General features: G+C 40.0%; 1 protein-coding gene across 2 annotated transcripts in view; it reads left to right on the forward strand.

Annotated features, from left to right (window-relative positions):
* Window positions 1–26,905, forward strand: part of Ube2q2 (ubiquitin conjugating enzyme E2 Q2) — a 53,255-nt gene that overhangs the window by 21,659 nt on the left and 4,691 nt on the right. For both annotated transcript variants that reach the window (XM_036191870.1, XM_036191871.1), the window contains 8 exons: window positions 5,580–5,636; window positions 11,557–11,697; window positions 12,891–12,975; window positions 14,298–14,358; window positions 15,050–15,140; window positions 19,492–19,550; window positions 23,067–23,115; window positions 23,479–23,574. In XM_036191870.1, the coding sequence (XP_036047763.1) occupies window positions 5,580–5,636; window positions 11,557–11,697; window positions 12,891–12,975; window positions 14,298–14,358; window positions 15,050–15,140; window positions 19,492–19,550; window positions 23,067–23,115; window positions 23,479–23,574 (639 nt within the window). The remainder of the gene's footprint in view (window positions 1–5,579; window positions 5,637–11,556; window positions 11,698–12,890; window positions 12,976–14,297; window positions 14,359–15,049; window positions 15,141–19,491; window positions 19,551–23,066; window positions 23,116–23,478; window positions 23,575–26,905) is intronic.

Below are 26,905 nucleotides of genomic sequence, written 5' to 3' on the forward strand. Positions count from 1 at the left end.
AATTTTTTTTTTTTTTTTACATACCCTTCTTCGTTGTACCAAATGAATGGTAGCACATAGCACATTCCTTATAGCCAAGGCTTGTCACCTTACAGCTTTAGGGGGAATTATGCTGATTCCCAGTTACTCTTCCCCCTACTTTTCTACTTAGTACTGGTAAATGATGGCTCCAGTTTCTCTGGAGATGGACTTTTGTATGACAGATAAGTCTTCCCAGGTTCTGTGTAAGGAAGTGGAGGCGAGGAATGCAGTGTCTGGGAGTCTAGGTTCTTGTCCTTCCTGCTATCCCTGTTTGCAGTTGTGGAGATGGTGTACCTGGTAGACATTCCGTTGCTTTTTTAAATGTTGTACCTATACACTGTGTATTCTCTTGTATTTTAGTGGGGCCTAAAGAATGATGATGAGAAAAAGGGTTTATTTTTGTATTTGTTCAAGTTTTATTTTCTAGAGTGTCTGTGGTTTTGTTTTTTTACCTACAGTATATCCTAGTCTTGAAATCTGTCTTGTTTCTCCTGAGTGTACATAGGAGGCTAGTAAAAATAGCTAAGATTATTTGTGAATTATGTAACAAAATACCCTGATTTTGAATCATCTTTGCATTTTTCTAATAAACACTCCTAGGATAGCTATGGTAATGTTTTTCTATTTTTGCTTAGACTCTGAAATTGTAAAATGGTTTGTTTCTTTTTAGGTTCTTCTTTCATTTTTGGGTCAAGGTTCGACTTAGGAAGCTTTGCATCTTTGCCACAATATAGTTTAAATTTAGAACATTTCAAACAAAAGCAGCTCTGGTTCAGTGGACATTTGGAAATACCTGGAAGCATTTTGGGTTGTCATCACTAGCTGTAGCAGAGAGGTGGGATGCTGTTGGCATTTTATGATTTGATAGGATGCTTTTAAAGTACTATGATGAGGCATAGAACCCCATAACAGAGTAGGGAATATGTCAGTATTGCTGAAGTGGATAAACCTTATTTTAAGCAATTCAAGCTTGATCCATTTCTGAAATTGTTTTATCCTGATGATTAACCAGAGGCTTGTCTGTTTTAATACCTTAGACCCTTGGAAGAATCAATTCTTTTTAAAATGTCAAATGTTTCCTTTTTCATCTCCCTGCTCCTGCTCCCCATTTTATTTATCTCTACCTTCTGCTTTTAATGGATTGCTGTCATTAAAATTGCTTCTCTGTGGTATTTGTGTGTGTGCATGTTCTGTGTGGAGGTCAGATAACAATCATGGGTGTTTCTCAGATGCCTATTCTTTTTATTTTTCTTAAAATTTTATTTTATGGGGTTGGGGAATTAGCTCAGTGGTAGAGCACTTGCCTAGCAAGCACAAGGCCCTGGGTTTGATCCTTAGCTCCAGAAAAAGAAAAAGAAAAAAAAAATTATTTTATGTATGTGAGTCTTTTACCTGACTGTAAATGTTCTCTGTGTGCCTGGTATTCTTGGAGGCCAGAAGAGGGCACCAGATTCCCTGGGACTGGAGTTATAGTAGGTTGTAAGCTACTAATGTGGGTGCTGGGACCCTAATCCCAGTTTGTTGCTGATTCTCTTAATTGTTGAATGGCTGTCTTTGCAGACCTTATCCCCTTTTTTCAAGACAGAGTTTCTCACTGGCCTGGAACTTACCCAGTGGGTGAGGCTGGCTATCCAGCAAGCCCCAGGGATCTGCCATCTCTGACTTGGACATGGGTCCTGAGGATCTGCACTCAGCCCTGACGCTTACATGGCAGATGCTTTAGTCGCTGAGCCATCTCAACTCTTAGAAAATCAACTTCTTAACACACATGCAAAGCTGTATACTGTCCTTGAGTGCTGGTTGACTTCATTGTACAAGGCTAACTTTTAGTGTGTTTTTGAATAGCTTACATTTCTTATGTCTGTGGCACCATTTATCCACATGCCTAGTAAGACGATAGTAATAAATACAGTCAATGTTGAAAATAAGGAAGCTTTAAGCTTGGCATAACGTTTGGTTCCCGTGAATCCCTTGGGAGCGGTTCTTCAGTCACCACCCAGGGAAGAGTCAGACGGTTGTTGACACAACAGAAGCCTTCTGCTCACTCCTTCAGGCCTTCATAGCTAGCCATCTTCCCTTGGTTTCTCTGGCTTCTCATTCATATGTGTGTTCTGTGTATAGGCCAGTGTTGCCTGTTTTTGAGCTCCATGTTATGTATTGCATGTTTTCCTTTGCAGTTCCTTTTCATTACTATGTTTATCCCTTGTTCAGATAGATCAGACTATTTATTTCCTCATTTGCCATTTGAGTGTTGATGGATGTTTAGGTTGTTTCTAGTCAACCTCCCCCTTAGGAAGAATCAATCCTAGTGTGGATTATCCTGTTTGTATTTCTGGATATTCCTATGCTGTTATTTCTCTGGGGTACATACTTAGGAGTTACTTTGCTAGGAGATGAATATCTTTCCCCCCTAACCTAAGGGTTATCTAGACAGAACTATTACATATTTTCAGGTGACTTTGGGGCTACTTTTGTTTTTGTTTGTCAGTGCATGTGACCTCTCTCCTGCATTATCAACAGGTCCGTAGACGGACTGTACATTGGTGTGATTGCTACTATTGCTCCTCCCAGGCAGATCCCTAAATAGCATGTATTCTGGTCTTGTTTTTCCTACAAAGATGTGGTTTCTGGAGATGTGTATGGTATGCATGGAGAGTGTTGTATACTTGGTGTCAGTTTTTAGCATGTAAAGTGTGTTGATGTGGGGAATCCACTGGTGTACACAGATGGGTGTCTTCCCAGTTGTTCACTTTTTTTTTTTAACCTCTGGTGTTTGTTGTTACAGACGGAACTTGAGGGACTGTGTGCTTACTCTCTTTCATTTGCTCTGTCTTGAGTGCTGTTTGATTTCCTCTCTCTGTGGACTCCACTGGCTGCTCAGTGCTATTTGGGTATCCAGAGTCACTCAATAATCTGAACTCTCTCAGATCCTGCCACCATTTGTCTCTTTTCCTTTCATTCTCTGGGCGAATATTAGACCTTTGGATCTTGTCTTGCGCATCCTCAAGTGCTTTGTTTCTAACTCCTCAGGCTTCCACTCCTCTCCTTTCTTCATATTCTCGTCTGTTTGGTCGTCTCTACTATAAATGCTTTGTTCAGAGGAGACAGTTAGGTTCTATGGGTTTTTACTGTTTTTCTTCAAATGTTTTTTATTTCCCAGAACTGTCTTGTCTTTTCTGTAGTAACTTGTTCTTGTTTTGTTCTCAACAGTGCTAATGATTCCGCTTAGATTTTAGCTCTGTCTTGCCTCAGATCACTTATCTGGCCTTTCTGTGTGGCACCCATTCAGGATCAGTTTTCTATTTGTAGTACTTGGTTATTTGCTCACTTACAGGAAAGATATGGCATCAGTCAGGACCAGCTGTTAGTAGAGGTGTACATAGGATGGTTCCTGTTCTCTGGTGTTCAGTGTGTAGAACCTGTATTCTCCTGAAGCAGAGGATGGGGAGGTCCTGACAGGTGGGGTTTCCAACTCCCAAGTCTATCAGGAAATTCTGCTGTTGTGTTGAGTTACAATAAAAAGATTCCTTTTTTCTCTTTGGTTCTAACACCCATAGTAGTTTAGAGGCTGTCAGGGTAGACAGGGTTCCTGTAGAATAGAGTGATCCTTAAATTAATTGGCACACCTTAACGCAGTCTGGCCTGTTAGTCTCCTGTGGCCTTCTCAGGCAGGGGAGCTAAAACTTTGTTAGCAACAGTAGAATCCATCTGCCTTATGTCCGCTCCTGCTTTGTAGTTGTGGGCCTGTGTGTTATTTTTCTAGTGTAGCAGTGTCTCTTTTAATCAAAGTCCGTCACCTCCCCCAAACCCTGCTTTGTTTTTGTTTTGAGACAGGGTTTTTATTCAATGCACAGGCTGTCCTAGAACTCACTGTGTAGCAGACCTTGAACTCACATCAGTCCTCCTCAGTGCTGAGATTACAGGCTTGAGCAGCTACCATGCTTGTTTTCAGTGGGCTTTTGGAAAGAAGCCTGCCTACACGTTGAAGTGAAGGCCTTAAGATTTCATGAGCCTAATTGGCTTTGTGTTTTTGTCAAATTACTAATCCTTTGGGGAAGAGTGTTTCAGCTTTTTCATTTATAAAATGTTAGACAGGCACTAGTTTGATTGTCACCTGTAGTATGTCTTTTTCAGGGCTGACCATGTGGTTAATCACCTGTGCTCTTCAGTGGGGAGGGTCATGTCTGCTCTTCTGTAGTTCTTTGTCAAGGCCCCATGAGAGTCCCCCTTCTGTGTTAGCATTTCTGTTGGTGCCATTCTTGGTCAGGTCTTATTTAGGGAGCCATGATGGAGAGACTTCATGGATGTGACTTCTGTGATCTATCTCACAGCAAACTTCCTTTTCCTTCTTCTGGCTCTTACATCCTACTGACCCTAATTGGCTGTGGCCCTGGTCCTTGGATGCAGGAGCTGTGTTATAGATGCGTCATTTGGGGCTGGACACTGACAGCCACTTGTTTGTTCTTTGCATTTTGATTGGTTGTGGCTTTCTGTAATGGTCTCCATTTGAAGACAAGATTCTCTGGGGTAGGTTCTGAAATTCACATTTCAGAACTGCTTTTTACCCTCAGTGCACATAGACTGACGTCTGGGACCTTGGGACTGTTTGGGTAGCTATGTTCCTTTTGTTTGTGAGAAGATACCAAAAATAATCTTGCTTGGAAATGAAGGAAAGGGTGAACCACAGTAATTTTGGAAGATGCTTGCTTTCTCATTTAGTCCTAAGGAAAGGAATAATAAATGTTTAAAGAGATTGGGATTTAAAACAAGCCTAAGCTTACGCTGTCTGTACCTGCACAGGATCTTTCCAGCTCACTGACTGTGAAGAGTTAGTCCTCTATGATAATGAATTTTCCCCCCATAAGACTTGTGCTCTCAGAGCGTCTAAGAACAGATAGATGCCTTGAGGCTGCCAAGATCCTGGTAGGTCTGATTTGATCTCTGAGTCCTAGTTTCTTGATATTCTAGATATTCTGGGCCTCAAACTAAACCTACTTTATGAATGTAGATGCATTTCCATATTGAGAGCTGGCACACTTGGCTCTGGTAGAAAACTTCATGTACCTACTGTGTATGAAGACCCTTTCTAAAACCCCATCAGACTCCTGTGTGAGTGAGTGTGAACTGTGCCTTATGAGAATTATTCCGTGGTAGGTAGACAAGTGCATTTCCTAATGACATACCTGACTGCTTAAAATGTAAACCCTGTGAATTTATTGAAAGATTAAGCTTTTCCAGGTTAAAGGGGTAGATAGATAAAAGAATAATTTGGAGCATTTATTATATGCAGAAACCTTTGATCACATACACATAGCTATATAAGTAAACATTTTTAAAAATTAGGTTATGCTTTAGTTTTTGAAGTTCCTTTATATTTGATTGCCTTTGTGTATTCTTAAGGCATCTGCTACATTGGATTGACTTAAAATTAAATACTTTAATTTTAGTAAGTCCTGCTCATGGGACCACAGTGACAGTGGTTAATAGTGGCCATCTTTCTGATGTGTTCTGTGTGTCTGTGTTCTGTGTAGCTTTGGCACATTCTTTCTCTGTTTCAGAATGGGACAACTGAAGAGGTAACTTCAGAAGAGGAAGAAGAGGAAGAGATGGCTGAAGTAGGTATTTGTGTAAGAATAATATTCCATGAATATTTTTAAATTTCTTCCATTTAATTTTTTATTATTTTTGGGGTGTGTGTGTGTGTGTGTGTGTGTGTGTGTGTGTGTGTGTGTGTTGAGGTCAGAGAACAACATTTGGAAGTCCATTCTCTCCATCATGTGAGTTTAAGGATTGAATTTGGGGGCAGTTGCCTTTACTGGCTGAGCAATACGTCTCACTGGCTCACATCTCATGAGTATATTAATATTTGACACATTTTAGTAATTCTTTAATCTTCTTTTTGAAATAATGTTAATATTGAATAACATTTGTATTTCGAATGGAATATACTTTCTGAACCCTGGCTTTGCATCTAGTCTTCGAACAAATTATTTTATCTGAGGGCAGTAAAAATCTGTTTACTTTTGATAATAGTATTTAGCTTATAATTTGGTTATTTTTAGGAAGAACTACTAAGTTTAACATTTGTGTTTACAGCTGGGAAGAAGCCTCAGTCAGTAAAGTGCTGTGCAAGTGTGAGGACCTGAGTTCAGATCTCTAGCACTAGTGTGTAAAATAAAAAGAAACCGTGTGATGTGGCTTGCATCTGTAACTCCAGTTCTGGGGAGATGGAGGAGGACCCCTGTGGCTCTTTTAGCCTGCCAATCAGCTAGACCCAGGCTCAGTAAGATTCTGTCTGAAAATAAGGTAGAGAGTGATTGAGGAAGACTTAAGATTCGTATAAATGGATTTTTCTCTATGGGCCACCAGCTCACAAAAGATGACATGGAGACTGAATTTTGAAAGCTTGGCCTTAGCTTAGGTCTGTCCCACTAGCTCTTGTAACTTAAACTAATGCATACTTTTAAATCTATAGTCTTCCATGTGCTCGCTATCTCATCTCCATAATGGTTGTTTAGCTCTTTATTAAACCAGTCACAGTGATACGTCTTCACACAGTTTAAAGGAATATTCCACAAAAATGTGTGGTCTCCATACACACATGAACACACTGTGAAAATACACACACACACACACACACACACAGTTTTATATTTGAATGAAAGGAAAATTTGAAGACATCATAGGGACTGCTTACTAGAAGCAGTGACACTGTCTCTTACTGAAAATGAGGGCTTTCTTTTCGTTTGTTCTGGGCTGCTGGAATTAGAATACTCGAGACTGGGTTATTTATGTTTGCACAGTTCTGAAAGCTAGGGAGTTTAGAATCAGGGTGCTAGCTAGCATGTAGAGTCTCGGGAGGACTTCCATGCAGTGTCTTCAAAGATAGAAGCCAAAGTGCAGGAGGACACCCTAGCCAGACCATCTGTTATGCTTTCTTTATAGAGAGTTTGTCGAGGAAGAAGGGCTCGTGTCTAATCATCGGTTACAGGTCATATTCCTTTTCATCTTTTGTTAGTTTTTCAAGACAGGGTTTCTCTCTGTAGACCAGGCTGGCCTCAAACTCAGAGATCCACCTGCCTCTGCCTCCTGAATGCTGGGATTAGAGTCATGAGCCACTACTGCCTGGCTCTTTTAATCTTTTTATATTTTATTGTGTTCTTTTTGTTGTTGTTTGTTTGTTTGTTTGTTTGTTTGGAGCTAAGGATTGAACCCAGGGCCTTGCACTTTCGAGGCAAGCGCTCTACCACTGAGCTAAATCCTCAACCCCTTATTGTGGGTTTTTTGTTTTGTTTTGTTTTTGTTTTTGTTTTTTTGTTTTTTCGAGACAGGGTTTCTCTGTGTAGCTTTGTGCCTTTCCTGGAACTCACTTGGTAACCCAGGCTGGCCTCAAACTCACAAAGATCCGCCTGCCTCTGCCTTCTGAGTGCTGGGATTAAAGGCTTGCACCATCACCACCTGGTTTTTTTGTTTGTTTGTTTGTTTGTTTTTTAATTTATTTAGTATACAGAAGAGGGTGCCAGATCTCATTGCAAATGGTTGTGAGCTACCATGTGGTTGCTGGGAATTGAATTCAGGACCTCTGGAAGAGCAGCCTGTGCTCTTAACCTCTGAGCCATCTCTCCAGCCCTATTGTGTTCTTTTTTTTTTTTTTTTCTTCCTGGTTTTTCAAGACAGGGTTTCTCTGTAGCTTTGGAGCCTGTCCTGGACTAGCTCTGTAGTCCAGGCTGGCCTTGAACTCATAGCAATCCACCTGCCTCTGCCTCCTGAGTGCTGGGATTACAGGTGTGCGCCACCACCACCCGGCTAGTGTGTTCTTAATTGAAATAGAATTACATTACTTTCCTTCCTCCAACTCCTCCCAGTTACTTTCCCTTAAGCCCCTCCCATATCTCCCCCCACTCCGAAATTGATAGCTTCTTTTCCTTTATTATTGTTTTATATATATATATATATACACACATATTTGCTGAGTATGAACATATGTATGTGTATCACAAATATGTGTGTGTGTGTGTGCGTGCGCGCGTGCGTGTGCGCACGCGCGCGCGTTTGTGTTGTTTGTGTAAATTTGGTTTCAAGGCCGACCATTCTGCATTGGACAACCAATGAGGGGCTCACCCCTGGGAGAGGCTAATTTTCCCTCTCCCAGCAGTCAGTAATTGCTTATAGTTCTCTGTCTAGGGGTGGGAACTCCTGAAAATTTTTCCCCTTCTATATTACATGCCCATTGATAACTGTCATTGCTCTGGTCCTGTTTATTGGTCTGTTTTTAGGAGAGACTGTTCACAGTGGACTTCCTGTTACTTTGGCTCTTATAGTCTTTCTACCCTCTTTTCTGTGATGTTTGCTGAGCCCAAGATGCAGGAGCTAAGATGTAGTGGGGGCTGGGCTTCCCCAGAGGCCTTGATCTTTGCATTGTGTCCAGTCATGGTTTTCTTTGATGGTCTCTGATGGTGTAAAGAAAGACTGTTTTGATGAGGGGTCATAGCTACAAGTGTGGGTAAGAGGAAAAGATGATTTAGAATGTAGTAAAGAATTACACTGGTTTAGTAAAGTTGCTGTAGTTGATTCTTTTTCTAAAGTCCATGACTTTACTAGTTCCCGGAAAACTGTCTAGGTTCCCAGTACCAGACACAATTTCCTTCCAGTTGAGTGGGCCTTTAATCCAGATAGATAGCTGTTGATTGCAAACAGCATGTGAGTGCCAGTTACTACACCTTTAAGTATATCATCTTGCCTTCATAGAAATTGTGCTGCGTAGGTCTTACACCTAGGGAGGATTGCTTTAATTGCTGATTCCTTGGCAACTTTCGAGTCCTCTGTCTTAAGTATGTGGTGGTGTCATCAGCAATAGGGAAGGCCTCTTTTTAATACCATCCTATTACCATACTCGATTTTGGGAGGGGACACATTCAAATAACAAATTTTGGAGCAACTTTCCAAGGCATTAAGTAATTGTCAGTCACTAGTAGATTTTTAGGCTTTGAAGCTTTGAATTTAAATTCAAGTTTTGAAATGAAGATCCAATCCTCTATTGAACAGATAAAATGTACATGAATTTCATCATCTTTAGCTTCAAAAATATTGGTTTTTGTTTTGGTCTTATAATTTATTCAGACTATTTGAAGAAAATGTATTTAAAATGTTTTGAGAATATGTCAAAGCTAAAGAAGTAGTAGTCACTTTTTTATATCTGGCAGTAGAATAACCCTGTAAATTATTTATTTAGACTGATAGATATACTGCTTCCGTGCAGTTTAACATAGGTGGAACAAATTACATGAGGACATTTAACTTCCCCTCTGTCCTGGGATGCAGGGAATACACTTTGCACTCAGAATTTTCAACTTTCCTTTTTCTTCTCGTAAGATTGACAGGGTCTGGGTGGTGGTGCACACCTTTAATCCCAGCATTTGGGAGGCAGAGGCAGGCAGGGCTGTTACATAGAGAAACCCTTTCTTGGAAAACAAGCAAAGATTTACCAGAGACAGTGATGTTTAGGGAAGTGACTTAGGAAATGTCTGATTAAGACAAGTAAAAAGAATGACATTTCCGTCTTATTCGTATTAACATGAGTAACGTTGGGTGTGGTGTAATTCTGGACACTGGATGCTGCTATCCTTTAAGGGAGAGGAGAGGTGGAGTCCTGGCATCCACACCTGGATAGCATGGGCAGAGAGTTAAGAGACAAACGTTTTTGATTCATAAGGTTGTTGATCAGGAGACCATTAGCAGAGAATAGAGTGCTGTGAATATGTTATAGAAAGATGATGAGGTATATTTAGGATTTGCTGATTAAAATTCAAGTAAAGTGTGTGGATGGAAATGACTTGGTTGGAGGAGGAGACAATCTAGACTAAGGAGGCATTCACTGAAATTTTGAAGAAAACAAGTATCTGATGGGAGAGAAGCTTCAGGATATAAAGCCCTGTGCAGAATCTGTTTAAGAATAGAATGTAATGGGCTGAAGGAGACCCATTCAATTTGTTTTGGATTGAAGGTGGTCATTAACTTTCAATCCAATTTGCATGAAAAATGGAGGTAGTGAATAAAAACTCCTGCTGAGATCTTGGTAATTGAAGCTTAGTAGTAAGATACTTGAAAAAGTAAGGATCAGAAAGCTTGGGCATAGAGTTTTGTGTATGTAAGATCAGATGATGTGGGGAAAGAACAGAACGGGCTGGGAGAGATGTTGGTCTGTGGATATTTTTCAAGTTCGTTTTCTAAAAACTTCACTTAATTATAGAAATCCCTAGCTGCTTACCACAGAAAACTTGAAACACTAAATGTAGATCTCAAAGCCTTTTCAGCATTTTCTGTTTCAGTTCTTATTTTGATGCATGGAAATTCTGTATATTCCATGTCTTTTATTTCAGGGTGTTTATTGATAGAAAAAAATTATGTATGTGTCTGCAGCTTGGTTGGTAAAGTACTTGTCTAGCATGCACAAGGTCCTGGCTTTGGTCCCCAAGCATCATATAAAACAGTGTATGGTGAAAAGGGCCAAGGAAAAAACACCCTGCCCCTGACTAGACCCTAGACCTGCGCCAAGGAAAAACTCCCTGACCCTGACTTGATCCTTGGGTTAGGGCTTGAAATCCCCCCAATCCCTGCACTTGCCCCAGAATCAGGCCACAAAAACCTACCAATCCCAGGCTACCCTGGAAAGCTCCCCCTCCCGCTAAGAAACCCTATATCAGCTCTCTGCCCTGTTCAGTTTGCTGCTGCTTCTCACCCTAGAGGCAGCTACTCTCCTAGATTTTTCCTTCCCAATAAATCTCTTGAGTGAGGTTTGTTGTGTGGTGTATGTAACACTTTTGCCAAGACATACCATCAACACCATATAACCCATACGGTCCACAACACCATATGGTCCCCAACCACCATATAAAACAGCATGGTGACGCTTGCCTGTAATCTTAGCATCAGGAGGTGTAGAGAGGTAGGAGTATCAGAAGATCTGGGTCATCTTTGGCTACATAGGGAGTTTGAGCAAGCCTGGGCTACATAAGACTGTGGAGAATTAGGTTTTTAGTATTTTAATGACCCCATAATGGATATTGAATTAACTGTTTTGCTTTGTGTGTGTGTGTGTGTGTGTGTGTTTTGTTTTTGTAATTATTAGAATAAAATAGACACAGTTAAGCCTAAATTAGTGATCACATTTCTTTGAATAAAACTCTAGAAGTCAGGTTTCTAGAGCAAAGTATAAATAGCTAAGTTCTTCACACCTGTCACTAAATTGTTTGAAAAGTTCTTCACAATAGGAGGTTGTTAAAGATGGCTTATTTGGCAATAGTTAGGACTTTGTGAAACTATGGACTCTGCTGCACTCTGTCCAGCTTTTACACAGACCAGAAGACGTTAAAGGAGAGAGAAGCTTCTGAATGTAGTGGGTCCCTCCTCACAGAATGGATGCGTCCTTTCTTTCTTGTACTCTTTTTATTCCATTCAAAAATTATTTTTCCTCTAATTTCTTAACTAGTAAAGAAGAGAAACCTGAATGAGTCTATTTTTTTGTTTTCTTTGTAGGATATAGAAGACTTGGATCACTATGAGATGAAGGAAGAAGAGCCTATTAATGGGAAAAAGTCAGAGGACGAAGGAATTGAAAAAGAAAATTTGGCAATATTGGAGAAAATTAGGAAGACTCAAAGGCAAGACCATTTAAATGTAAGTGTGACTAAGTATCTAGAACTTGGACTCTGGTTAAATAATTATAGATAAGCCAGGCAGTGGTGGCGAATGCCTTTAATCCCAGCACTTGGGAGGCAGAGCCAGATGGATCTCTGTGAGTTCGAGGCTAGCCTGGTCTACAAAGCGAGTTCCAGGAAAGGTGCAAAGCTACACAGAGAAACCCTGTCTCGAAACACCCCCCCCCCAAAAAAAAAAAATATATATATATATATATATAAATAATAATTGGATAATTCGTTAATATGCCAATCTCAGCTGCCCTCTGTTTCCATCCTGTTTTAGTGGTGGATGCAGCCATTTGTTTTGTTGACCTAGGCTGTTGCTTCTGGTTGTTGACAGCTACTTTATACCTTGTTCATCTCTTCTTCACATCTTGGAAACATGCTGCTGTCTCTGTATAATAATCCTCTGATGGTTAGTTTTAATTGTCAACTTGTCTTAACTTAGAATTAACATGGGAAGAGAGTCTGAATGAGGGTCATTGACTTTGGATTGGCCTGTGGGCATGTCTGTCAAGGAATTGTCTTACTAAGTTAACTGATGTGGAAAGACTCAGCCCATTTTGGGTGACACTGTTCCCTAGGTGGGGAGTCTTGAACTCTGTAGAGAAGACAAAAGGTGAACCACAGTCAAGCAAGCAAGTGCACATTTATTTCTCTCTGTTCTTGACTGTGCGTGTGCTATGACTGTTTGAATTTCCTTCCTTAACTTATCCAAAGTGATGGATTATGACATAGAATTGTAGGGTGAAATAAACCCCATTCTTTGAGATGGCTCAAATGTTAAAGTGGTTGTCTCCCAAGCGGAAAGTGTTAGGATTGGTGGTTGGCTCCCTAGAACTCACGTAAATGCTGGGGTTGTATGGTGGCCAGCCTGTATTTCTTCAATGCAGAAGCAGAGACAGTATCCCCTGAGCAAGCTGGCCAGTTAAACTAGACTGTAGTTCAGTTAAAAGACCCTACCTCAGTGAGTAAGTTGGAAGGTACTCAAGGCTGATCATGAACTCAGAGATCTGCCTGCCTCTGCCTTCCAGTTGCTGGGACTAAAGGCATATGTCATCACTGTCTGCCACTTCTTGATTTAAAGCTGAGTGGTGATCATTTTCCTGTCATTGTAAAGTTTTACCTCAGACCCCGATACCTTAAGCTTTTAATTACCTGTTGTTTCAGGGTGCAGTGTCTGGGTCAGTGCAAGCATCAGATAGACTCATGAAGGAGCTCAGGGACGTCTACAGATCACAGAGCTACAAAGCAGGTGAGGCCCTGGCTCTGCTGGCCATTTGCTTCTTCAGGTAGTGTTGTTTCTCATTTCTTTTGCTTTCCTTTTAGGGAGTGATAGGGGACCATTTAGCTTGAACTCACTATTTTTCTGTTTAGTCATGATGGGGTTAGATGTGTACCAGCACACCCAGCTTAGATGTAACTAATATAGATAGACAGAAATTTTTATTGACTATTTTGGAGATGTGAAATTCAGGTTTAACAAAGTTCTAAAAGATGTAGGAGATAAAATGAGTTTATTTTTTTTATTTAAAAAATTATATAAATACATCATAATTTTCCTTTTGCTTTCTTCCTGATGGAGACATAACTCATGATTTTTATCTTCTGGCAAAAGTATGAGTAATACTACTTTTTAAAAAAAGCAAGGTTAATATACTTTGTTGTACAAGGAAAAACTTGCTGAATTTATTTTCATATTTTGACACAATAAAACTTAATAATAGGAGTGGTATTCTTTTCAAAGTTGATAGATTACCCCATTTCATAATTCTATGAAGAAAATGTTCTTTTTCAGGGCTGGAGATGTAGCTCATTGGTAGAACACTTGCCCAGTACATGGGGCCCTGGGTTTCAGTCCTCAGCAGCATGAATTCAAAAATCAAAAGGTTTTCTTATCTAGTAAGATTTAAGTAATGTAGAGCCCAAGGAAAAAATTTATTGCTGTAGTGTTAATAAGCAAGAAATAACCAATTTAGGAATAATTGGTTCAATTATTCTGGACTCATCAAAAAAAAAAAAAAAAAAAGATGTAGAGTTGTTTTAAAGATTGGCAGTAAGGGCTAGAGAGTGTTAAGAGCACTTGATGCTAATGTAGAGTATGCATGTTCAGTTCTCAGCACTCAAGTCAGAGGTTCACAGCGGCCTCTTAACTCCCAGGTATAGTGTGTTTGACCCCCTCCCCCCCATAGCCTTCACAGGCACATAGGTGGCATACATTGACACACACACACATGTAAAATAATACAAATAATAAAAATAAAGTTACTTGTATGCTGTAAAAGGTTTGAAAAGCATGTCAAAAGGTGAAAATTAAAGTAGTTTATATAGGATTCTATTTTCCTAGAAGTGTCTGTATACATAGAAATATTATTTGTATAATGTGTTTTAGTGAAAGTAAGTAGTAAGCAGTTTTTTAATTCAACAAAGTATCTTTTAACAACAAAATAGCTTTAATTATTTTAATAGTAAAAATTTACTGTTATTGGCTATTTAGTATATTTAACATATTTACTTACATCAGAGTAATACATAATCAATAAAGAGTAACCAGTGTTGTCCCCTGTGTATCCACAGGGATTTATTCAGTGGAACTAATAAATGACAGCTTATATGACTGGCATGTCAAACTACACAAGTAAGTGCTTTTTATGCTGACCTACTGTCCACAATGAAGTGTTTGCTTTCCTTTTCTCCTTTCTTTTCTTGGTTTTTTTTTTTTTTTTTTTTTTTTCCCTCATCAGTTGTATACTTTTATATTATGGCATTTACTTGGACATTACTACTCTGGAAGTAGTTGTTAGATTATTAGAGTGGGTAAAGTCACAGAGGGAGAGGAGTGATAGAGGAGCATAAAGTGTTTTAAGACAGGGACGATCTACAAACAAATGTATTCAAAATAACACGAGACTGTGTAATGCTATTTATGTTTGAAGTAAAGAGGTTTAAGCAGTACATACAGAAGAGTTAAAGAAAAAGCTTTTACAGTGATGTACTTCTCAGTTTTATCAGTGGTAAATTTCTTTCCTTAAACTTCTTGACTAAAAATATAATTTTAGGAAAGTGTATCATCAAAAAAAGTTTTTGAGTTGTTTGAAAAATTACTATAGTTCTTTGAAATGACTGTTAATTTCAAATTCCCTTTGTTCCCAGGGAGCTAAAGCCCATAGTAATCCGTTTTTTTCTGGGACTGTGGAGCACTTTAGAACTTCTGTTTGGAACTTACCCTGGGGGCTCTGTTGTCCGCTCTTGGACTGGTTCAGGTGGAGTTTAGTTAAGAAAGGTTTTTCTAACTTTGTTTGAACTGACTTTTGTTTTGTTATTCTTAGGGTTGACTCTGATAGTCCTTTGCACAGTGATCTTCAGATCTTAAAAGAAAAAGAAGGCATAGAATATATTTTGCTTAACTTCTCTTTTAAGGTAAGACCATTGTAGTGGGATTCCATGTTCTTCTAATGGGAGTGTGTAATTGGTTCAGCTGCCTTGGAGAACAATTTAGTATGATTTGGGAAAGTAGAAGATACTCATACCCTATTGTTCAGGATTTATTTGTTTATTTATTTATTTAGAGTCTCACTGTGTAGCCTTGGCTGACCTGGAACTTGCTGTCTAGACCAGGATAGCCTCAAACTCACAGAGATCTCCATGCCTCAGCATCACGAGTGTTGGGATTAAATGTTGATAGTGGGCCTGGCTAGGTACAGAAATTCATGAGGCCTATACTCCACAAGAAATGAGTACTTAGACACACCAGGAAGCATAAACAAGAGTGTTCAGAGCAGCATTTTGTTTGTCATAACCCCAAACTGCAAATAACCCAAGTTACAGGAAAGTAGAGAATGTGGAATCCTAAGATAGATTTATTTGAGAAGATCTGGTCAGTCTTCTATACAGTGTTAAGCAGAAGTAACTAGACTCGCTCGACTCCTAGCCTTTTTGTTTAGTTCCATTTATATAAAGTTAAACAGTTTGTAAAACTAGAATTGTATAGGACATGCATTGTCACTGCAGGTAGGTGAAAATTGGTCCTTTAAATGAAACATCCTTAGGCATTTATAATGGTCTTCAGCCACAAAACCTACTACGCTGAAATTCCATGGGGCAGGGGACCCTGGTAAAATTAGGGGGAAAAAAATCTAGGAAGACTTCTTTGGTAAACAACAGTGAGAGAAGAAAGCTCAGAAACACTGAAGTTGGGGCTCCTGTAGGACCTGGTGTAGGACGAAGGTGTAATCACCGTACATATTAGGACAAGGGATTGCCCAGTGGAAAGGACATCTGGGCTTCCTGCTTGCAGACTCTTTACTGGCTAGAGTGTTGGTCATGTGGGCATCCACTTTATAATAATTTATAAAAGTATCCCTGTATATTCCTTTCTGAATTTGTACTACACTTAGTAATTTTAAAGATGTTTGGAATAAAAGTTAAAAAAGAATAGTAATGGGCTCCAGATAAAATGTTAGTGATTGAATGTATAATAGGGTAAAATCTAATGATTAAAAATCTCAACTAGATTAAGGTGTTTTGAGGGTTTATGTTGAAGTGATGCAGGGCTTCTCTTTGCTCTGTTCTTCTGAGTTGAAGAGGAGGCTTAGTGTAGCAGTTGTCTTGCAGCTACAGTGTTTGTCTACATTAGTTTACCCAAGTGACTTTGAATTGCCCCATGCTATTTAAGGCATTGGATTTGCAGTCCTTCTGGGGACAAGGGAGCTGGCTATTGGACTTGCAGAACATGCTGGAAAGCCTGCAGTCTCTGGATCTGTCCTCTGTGCTGTATACCAGCCCTGGAGGGTTTGTGTAAGGGCAGAGTTGGTCTGTTCAGCTTCCTGTTTTGTCTTAAACGGTCATTGAGCTTTCAACAGTGCTGGTTGATAGTATGCTGATTTCTGGGAGACTAGTTAGAGGCTTTAACTTTAATCCTAGCATGAAATGGTACAGAGTGTGTGTATGGTGTGTAGGTAAAACAGGATTTAAGATGTTTAGAAGGAAGAAAACAAAGGCATTAAAGAATATTTCCTTTATATTTAGAGTTTGTAGAGATCTTTATTAGTTGAATCCCAGAGCACAGTTTATGGAGAAGTCTCTTAAGCTCTGAAGTAGACTTACTTTCTGAAACTGAAGGCAGTTCTCAAGCAATCTAAAGAGATTTTATAGTTACCCATTCGGGATCATGTGTTTAGAGATCTGTTCTAATAATAGTTCTGCTCTTCCAAGCTGTGCATCTGTGTTTTCCTTATACTGTTCAATTATAGATAGATTTGAAAGTAGATTACATTAAGTTGGCAGTACGTATGGGTGGGCAGGTGTCTCTCTACCTTGCAGTAGAAATCTAAGATGATCCATTTTAGCGACTAGAAATGTGCCTCCTCTACTGGGAGGATCAAATTTTCATAATTTGTATGTTCCTGGAAGTCTTGTGAGCAGACAGGGGAAATATGGTAATTGTTTTTTGACTTTTTGTCTTCTTGGAAATAATTGAATGAAGCATATTTCTTCCTATCTTGCCTCAAAAGGAGTTTTTAAAATAGCATCACTTCCCTTTAAACCATGTTGTTTGAACATAAAAATTGGACAGAATTTCTCCTAGACTCCCTTGGTCTCTCTTCAACAGGAGCAGGAAGCCATTTCACTGTCCAGCTGCTAGAGGAAATTATAGGCAGCTTTCCTGACCTGGTTGTCAGGGGACTAACATCTAACACTCTTGGCTATGTTAGCTACCGTCTGCATGATATGAGATGGCTCTCTACCTCTTTAGGGTTGGAGAAGGGACAGATTCTTTGACTAGCCTTGGAGTTCTCCAGTTTGTCTAGACTGGCACTGGTCAGTGCGCCCCTAGATCCTTCTGTCCCTGTCTCCCTGGTGCTGGAGTCACAGGCATGTGCTGACACACCTGGCTGTCTGTCTTTGTTCTGAGGCTGGAACTCAGGTTCTTGTGCCTGCGTAGGCATCTCCTCAGCATCACCTTTGACTTTTTGAAGCAGCTTAGCCTTTGTTTTGAATGTTACTACTGATAACTGGGTTTAAATTTACCATATGATTGGTGATTTTCTACTCATCTTTCTTGTTCTATGTCCCCTGCCCCTTTAGATTTTCTTAGGACTCCCATTTTCCTGCCTTTTAGCTTGGTGATTATATGTTTTCTCTCTATATATATATTGTTTTGTTTTGTTTTTTGAGACAGGGTTTACTCTGTGTCGTTTTGGTGACTGTCCTGGAACTCACTCTGTAGACCAGGCTGGTCTCGAGCTCACAGAGATACTCCTGGCTCTGCCTCCCAAGTGCTGGGATTAAAGGCATGTGCCACCGCCGCCTGGCTTATATGTTCTCTTACTCATCCCATATATATCCTTGAATTGTTAAATTGCAACATTCCATTTTTTGCCCTTGTAATCTCATAGCCTTAGAACATTTGAGTTCATGTACTCAATAAATGTGTTTACATTCTATACTTAGATTCTGGGACCAGTCAAATTTGGATTTTCGTGCTCTTTATTCTCCCAGGTTGTATCTAGCACAATCTTTTTCCTGCCTAAAAGAATAATTGTTGAGATCTCTTTTTAGTACAGTTTTGCAGATGGGAAAAATGGATTTGTTTTTATTTCTTCTTCTTTGAGACAAGGTCTTGCTATGAAGCACAGACTGGTCTCAAAGTTATCACTCTCTTCCTGATTGCTGGGGTTACAGCCACGTGCTGCTCTGCCTGACTTGCATTGCATTTTTAGGTTGTCAAATTGCCACCTCCTTTCAGCGCTTTGACGACCTCTCTCATCTTGAAGAGTCTAGTCTTTCTTGGTAGTGCTTACCGTGACCAAACCTTGAGGAGTGTTAAAAGTTCTCATCCAGTTTTGTTTTTCTTTTTTGCCGCATTCTCTTTTCTAAGACTCAAACATGTGTGAATAACCATGTGTCTTGTTATTTTCTGCATTTCCCACCGTGTCTACCCTTTCTGGCCTTTCCTAACTTCCTTTTGGACGGTACTGAGTCTCTGCTGCAGTGTGTTGCCATGATGCAGTCAAGTATTAGGTTGTTAGCCCTTGTTGCTGTGGCTTCAGAGTCCAGCATCCTGTGGGTTCTACTCACGGTGTGAGTCCTGCCGTCCCTTCCAGATGACGTTTGCCTGCTGACTGGCTGCTCTGCTTCTGTCTTGTCATGGTGTGTCCTTATGTCTAAGTCTTAGTAAGATGGATACACATGTGAAAGATCACAGAAGGGTTTCCAGTATTGTGTTCTTCCCTAGCAGGGATTACCATGTGCCTCTGCCAGGGCCACAGACATTGGGGACACCAGGAGTCTCTGTGATGGAGACTCCTGGGAGGGCAGTTGGCTGTTGGTACCCTCAGGGCCCAGCTTAGCATGCAGAAGGCCCTTAGGCCTCTCTTTGGTGTGTTGTAGCTCCGCCTCTTGCCTCTCTGGCCCAGAGTCTGCGTTCTGCTGTTAGCTAACCTCTTATATTCCTCTTCTGTAGTGGAAAGAAAAAGCCTGTCCTGGGCCTACCCACAGCCATGCACTTGGTGTACAATGTGAGTTAGTACAGCACTATTTTATTCTGTCCTGGCCTGAATTCCATATTTGACATTTTTATTTACTTGTCTCTCAGCTTTCTTTTGGACTAATTTCACTTTTATGACCTTTATATTACAGGTAATAGGAGGATACATTTCTTTATTGATTATTTGAAAACCTTCTAAATAATGCAAAATTAAAAATGATGTTCTTAAAATTGATTAAACTTACGATGTTCTTAAAGTAAATTAAACTTACGCTTTTCTAGGATAATTTTCCATTTGATCCTCCATTTGTTCGAGTGGTGTTACCTGTTCTCTCAGGAGGGTAAGTTACGTATTTACTTTGTTGTGGTTGTGTGTGTCAGGGTCTGTTGCAGAAGTAGCTAGACCCCGGGAGGGTAGGACTGGTGGGCTTCTGCTGGAGGAGTCTGTGTCAAGGAGGTTGAGGGGCCAGAGAATTTACATGTCTAAGAAGTTCCCAGGTGAAACTGACAGCTCTGGTTTGGGGTCCACATTCAGACCGGCACAAATTAGTTATTTATAAGTAACATCTTAATGGATTTTATTTATAGATATTGACCCTTAAGAAATGGGTTTTAGCTGAGTATGCCCGCCTGTAACCCCAAACTGTCAGAAACTGATGCAGGATTGAGAGTTCCAGGCTAGCCTTGGCTTTACAGTGGTGGGTCTGGGCCTTCCAGGGAGATTGATTTATCCATCCATCCATCCATCCATCCATCCATCCATCCATCCAGCTACGGATATTAGGTAATGTAGTCAATATTTATCAAGATCGTGTCTTAAGAATGTTTTCAAATATAAACCATTTAGGATTTCAGGGAAGTTACCGTCAGTGTGGTTCCCGCAGGCCCGTGATGTTGAGTGCAGTCACTGTGATAATTGGGAAACCTGAGGTGATGGGAGCTAATTCCAACATAAGTAGTTGTCACTTAGTACAGTTGACTGGTGGTTGTCAGGCAGCCAGACTGAATTTTTTCTTTTCTTTTTCTCTACAAACCCTTGTGTCGAGGGCTGATCTTCAGTAGATCGCAGCGAAGGAGCTGCTCTGCTACATACGAAACCCGACCAGACTGAATTTATATTGCTTCTTTTTGTTGTTAGGAGGCTATCGGAGGCATCAAGAGATCAAGTGACCTATGAAATATTTCAGAGTCCCCATATAGGAATCATTAAACCATTTGTGGGGAGCTGGAGAGGTGGCTCAGTTCCAGAGCAGTTGTTTCTCCTCCTAAGGACCCGACTGCAGTCTTCAGCACCCACGTGAGGTGGCTGCCAGCCACATGTCACTCTAGTTCCTCTACAGGCATACATGCACACACATGAATGAAAATAAATCTTTAAAACATCCTTTGAGAATTTTCAAGTACTCAGCTAATTCTATTTTGTGAGATGATTTCTACTGTAATAATAAAATCTAAAAATATTGCCCCTAGACTGATCATTTCTGTTTGAGACAGTAGTGGGTTGCTGCTAAAGATTGACTTCAGAACTTCTTAGAATAGTGTCTTGTAATACAGAAATAGATGTGTAAAGCAAATATAAGTATAAAGGCTGTGATTTTGAGATTACATCCTGCTAAAATTTCTCAGTATAGTCAGTCAGAATATATATGAACTGATGTTGGGACTGTAGAATACTGCAGAATACTCTGGCCACAGTGTCTGTAAAGTTCAGCTAAACAAATAAACAAACAAAAAGCATGACCTTAAACAAATCTGTGTTTATGATGTATTGAGCCATTTAGATGTCTACAGCATGACCAAGGAATACTCCTTTAAAAGTTGGCTTGGCTGATGCCTGCAGCCCAGTGTCTTTTACCACATCTCCCAGAAAGTTCTATGGTATATTAATAGGCATTTTGGACAGCAGACTAAGTGATATTCTTTCCAAAGGGACTTCTTGGAGACTTGATGTGATTTTTCCACAGAGACACTAAATAACTCCTAAATCTGTTTTCCACAAAGATGCCAAATAACTTCTTCTAAATTCCTTTAGTCTTTTCCCCTCCCTTTGGCATCTCAGAAGATGGCACCCTCTGGTTTGCTGTTTGGGAAGTGTTGTCAGAATCCCAAAGTTCTGAGTGATGCTCAGCAAAGCTGAAGTACTCTTAGGGATCTTGTTGCTGCTTTTGGAAAGCTGTTACACTGCTGTTCACAAACACTATTAGAATGAGAGGAGATCATAAGATAAGATAATAGAACAAAGATGTTCAGAATTGTGAAGGTTCATTTTGTTACCTTTAGACATTCCCCACATGCTTCTGGGCTAGGCAGTGGAGTAACTCTACCATAAAGCATATGACCGTTTTGGGAAGAATACTAGGTAACCTAGCCAAATATTTACATACACAAAATAAACATAGGGTGGAAATACGGTGAATTTTAAGCTTCTGTATTTCTTGCTTAGAGCACCAGCCTTTTCCTAGCCAAGTACAGCAGCACTAAACTTTTTATAGTTAATGTTGCTATAACATTGTAAATTGTGTAACAAGTCATTTCTTCCTCCTTCCTCTGGTAAGCATATTTAACTATGAATATTGGATTTGTCATTAACTGCCATAGGAAAAGGGAAGCAACAATTTAAAAAATGTTGTAGAAATGGAAGAGATGGCTCAGTTGGTTAAATGCATGCTGAGAAACTAGGACCTGAGCTCAGATCCCTAGAACCCACAGAAAATCTAGGTTTGGTGGCTTGTGCCTGTAATCCTGGCACTGGGTAAGTGGGGGAGCAAGGAGAAATCCTTGAAGCTGGCTCGCTGACCAGTCTGGCTGAATTGGTGAGCTCCAGGTTCATTGAGAGACTCTGTCTCAAACAATATGATTGGCAGCTGATGTTTACCTCTGGCCTCCATGCCGACACATGTACATAACAGACACACACACCACATATATACACAAAAGAAAGGAAAAAGCTTCCTAGAGCGATGGATCCTCTGTGACAGTACAAAGAATATATGATGGTGATACGACACCGTGCTACTGCTGTCTTAGGGCAAGTGACAGAAACCTAAATTGATAGAGAAGTAACAAGATTGGAAAGAGAAGTAACATATGAAAGCCCAGTGGAGGCAAAATCAAAATAGCTTGATTTTCATAGTACAATTACAAAGTATAGAGGAAAACTACTGGCTGACTTAAAATTTCTGAAATATGTCTAAAATACAACTTTCAATATCAGAATCAGAAGACAGCTTAAATTTTATATGAGTCTGTATAGAAATGGAGGTATGTTAGTTGGCATGTGGGCTCTGCTGTGGAGTCTCAGTATATTGGGGTGGGGGTTTCTGAAATATGTCTAAAATACAACTTTCAATATCAGAATCAGAAGACAGCTTAAATTTTATATGAGTCTGTATAGAAATGGAGGTATGTTAGTTGGCATGTGGGCTCCACTGTGGAGTCTCAGTATATTGGGGTGGGGGGCACACTCACTGCAATTTCAGACTGTACAGCACCCTGCTGCTGTTTGTGACTCTGGATAGGGTAGAGCATTGTCTGTCCGCAGAATTTACAGCCTTGCAGCAGGGTGCAGAGAAAGCTCCAGGGACAGAAGAACACGTCAATGAAAACAGATGTATAGAGCTAAGGTCTTAGTTTTTGACATCAGAAAACTTTATAAGTGTTCTGTTCAATTTGTTTGACACATTGGCTGTAGTAATGACTGCAAACATTTGAAATTGGCCCCAGTCTTAGTCCCCAATAACAGTTTCATTGTTGCATGTTGTCTTCTAATTTTGTGTGCATGCTTTCTTAGTAATACTTTAGAAGTTAAGGAATATTGATCTTTAGAGGATTTTGTATGCTTGCTTTCTTTTTTAAAGGTACGTGTTGGGTGGAGGAGCGTTATGTATGGAACTTCTTACTAAACAGGTAACTCCTGTGCACCGTTCTCAGTGTTAGCATAATCTCCATAAATTAGCTGGATTCTAAGAGCAAAGTTCTTAAATGAAGCAGATTGTATTTTTTAAAAATTGTTGTAGTAGTACCTACTTTTATAAACAAAATCTAAGGTTAACTGGTAAAATGTCATTGTATTTTGAGCTCAGTCCGTGCTGGAACAACCAAGAGTAATGTTTATTTAAAATTATAATTCACTCAGGACTGTCATCTGTGTTTTCCTCTTCACTACAAATTTGTTATCACTGACATGCTGTCATTGGCTTCCTCTATGATGTTTCCTTAGGTTTTCCTGAGTGGGAACTGTGAAGACCATTGTGTTTTTTCTTCCCATAGGGCTGGAGCAGCGCCTACTCTATAGAATCAGTCATCATGCAGATCAACGCCACCTTGGTGAAAGGCAAGGCCCGAGTGCAGTTTGGAGCAAATAAGGTACTCTCTTTAGAACTCCACAGATATGCTGAAGTGACCTCATTGCTAGCGTAGGTCACGTGAGGCATATATTTTTCTCAGTTCTAGTTTTAAAATTTAGTTATTTTTATGTCTGTGAGTGTATTGCCTGGATGTGTGCGTCTGTGGACCATATGTGTGCCTGGTGCCATCAGAGGGCATTGGATAAACTACAGTTATAGATAATTGTGAGTCACCATGTGGGTGATTGGAATTGAACTTGGGTCCTCTCCAAGAACAAATGCTCTTAACTGATGAGCCATCTCTCCAGCCCCCGTCTCAGTTCTTTTTGAGACAGTTTATTTAATTTTCTTGTTTTAGAAAAATGAAGGTAGGAAACAGATGTGTAAGAGAAGATGCTCACTGCAGTCACTTAACCCCACCTAGTCTTTCCTGTTCACAGGTGTATTTAGTTTGAGCTCGTTATTGTTAAATGTCACGTACTAAGGAAAAGGCCGGGGTGTATTTTGAGGTTTCTTCAAACTGAGACCATGTTTAGCATCATTAATTTTCAGTCAGAGTATACATGCTAGATTCTGATCTACTTTAGACCATTAACTGAGGCACACAGGGTCTGATAACTCTAAGGTTTTGGGGGCAAAACAAGGTTTCAACTAGGCAGGTGTAGTTTTGTTTGAACACTTACTGAGTTGTGTGCTGAACTCAATCACTGTACTAGAAGGATTGTTCCAGGTGGAATTGTAACTATTCATAGATTACTTATATGATGTGTGTGTGTGTGTGTGTGTGTGTGTGTGTGTGTGTGTGTGTGTTAGTTCTCCTTTCCTCCTCACTGCTGTCCCCACTATATATATAGAAACAGACTCAGCCTCTGGAGAAAAGGGGTTTCTATTGGAGCTTGTAGGCTTCCCAAAGATTAAAACCAAACACACGGGTAATTCATTTAAAGATCACAACGAGGCCAGGTAGGCGCCAGATGGGTGTTGTGGGACATCTTTCTGTATGCTGTGAATATATGTTGCTCCCATTGGTTAACAAATAAAGCTACATTGGCCTATGGCAGGGCAGAATGGAGCAAAGCGGGAAAATCCAAGAGGGAATAGAGAGAAGAAAGGCGGGGTCGGAGGAGATGTCAGCCTGCCATCCAAGGAGCAACAAGAGGCAGCAGTCCAGTAACTCCATGGCCACATGGCAACACATAGATTAATAGAAATGGCTAATTCAAGCAAGAGGCCTGAGCCGTAGGCCATACAGTTTGTAATTAATATAAGCCTCTGAGTGATTATTTTATAAGTGGCTTCAAGAGTTCGAGTGGGAGAGAGAATTCTGGACTGTGGGGCTACACAGGACTGAGAAACTTGCCCCTTCAGATGGGGGTAAGGACTGGGGTTATAGTTCAGTGGTGGAGTGCTTACTTAGCATGCGTTCAATCCTCAATACCTCAAAACACAAAAACAGAGCTGGGCAGTGGTGGTGCATGCCTTTAATCCCAGCACTCAGGAGGCAGAGGCAGGCGGATCTCTGTGAGTTCGAGGCCAGCCTGGTCTCCAAAGTGAGTTCCAGGAGAGACGCAAAGCTACACAGAGAAACCCTGTCTCAAAAAACCAACCAACCAAACAAACAAACAAAAAAACAAGCAAGACCCACAAAAACAGAACAAAATAGAAACTTTAGTTATTTGAAGTGTAATATGATAGTTATATGAAATATCAAAGCTGGAAAATGGAAGCTGGACACATGGTCACATGGCTATCAACCCAACACTTAGAAGGCAGAGGCAGGAGAATCAGAAGTTCAAGGCAGTTTTTGGCCACATAGTGAGTTTAAGGCCAGCCTAAGCTACATGAGTCCCTAAAAGCCAAAGAAAAGAAAACATTTAAAACCAGAATGGTAAAACTGATCACTCAGTGAGACTGGGAACGGTATTGAGAGAGATCTGAAGAAGAACTTTACAGACGTACAGAACAGCTTACAGTTGAAGAGAAAACCCGATAAAACTCCAGGGAAGCCAGACGAGTCTCCCAACAGAGAGAGGGCTGCCTGTGAGTCTTGTGCTGCCAAGTATCAGACCCCATATCCTTCCCAGACATACATGGGAAATGGAAAAAGTCAGAATGGATTATTTTATAAAGCAAGACAGGCAATACAAACACCTTGTGGTTTGCTACCTTCCAAACCATATAACTCAAATATGTAATTAAATTAGAAGATAATAATGAAAAGATTAATTACAGTACATATGAACTTGGAAATTTCAAGTATTTTTCTAAATTATTGTAAAAAAACAAATACAAAATTAAAAATACTTTTTAACTACAATAGCAATACTAAAATTCTAAAGAACCCTCCCAAAGTTGTTGAGTGAAGCTGACCCATAATGCTGAAAAGAAATAAGGAGACAGATATTCTGATCCTAGGTTAGTTAAATAAGACTGGTAAGTTAGTACACTAGAAACACACAGTGTTCTGTGGAATTTCAGATTTATACAACCCTTTGGTTAAATGGGAATTTGAAAATAAAATTCTGCAGTGTCTGGGACAGCAGCAACAATGCAGTCAGAAACCAAAGGAGGGCTCAGAACAGTAGTGAGAGAGGAGAGAGGGCCATGGACGAGGAGGAAGAGAGGCTGGAGCCAGTGATAGGATAGAGAAAATGAGGGAGAGCAGACTCCACCAGAACATGCAGACCTTGTTAAAAATGCTGATAGCTAGTTTCTTGTATACTAATTTACAGAAATAAAAACAGAATAACAACAAATCAAAAATCCAACTCATTGTTAGAAAGGAGTCAAACCAACGTGAAGAACAGGGAGATTACTGAAGGTGTAAGCAGAAGTCTGCTGCTGACCAAACAGTGCCTTAAACTGGAAGTTAATTAATCATCAACTGTGTCAACTGTCCAAAATGGTGGAGGCTGGCTGATACTTGGCTTGGAAGAGTAGGCACAGCATTTCATGGTTATCTGAGAGTATGTTGTGTATATTTTGTTTTTAGTCTATTTCTCTTTTATTTTTCTCTTTGTGGAAAAAAATTAATATGTATGGATGTTTTGGCCTGAATTTCTTGTATGTCTGTGCGCCATATTCATGCTTGAAGAGGGCCTGAGATTCCCTGGAATTGGACTTGGAAGCCACTGGGTAGGGTGCTGGCAATCAAACCTTGGTGCTCAGGAAGAGCATCAAAGTGTTCTTAACCACAGAACCATCTCTCTAGCCCATGAAAGTATTTTAAAAATTTTCTTTGAGATGATTCTGCCATGTGTTTTTGTGTCTGTGTCTTTAGAAGATTACTCTGTAGAAAATAGGGACTGTTTACAACTGGTACAGAAATGAAAATAAGTACTCACAAATGC

Source organism: Onychomys torridus, chromosome 7 (assembly GCF_903995425.1).
Source record: "Onychomys torridus chromosome 7, mOncTor1.1, whole genome shotgun sequence".
NCBI lineage: Eukaryota > Metazoa > Chordata > Mammalia > Rodentia > Cricetidae > Onychomys > Onychomys torridus.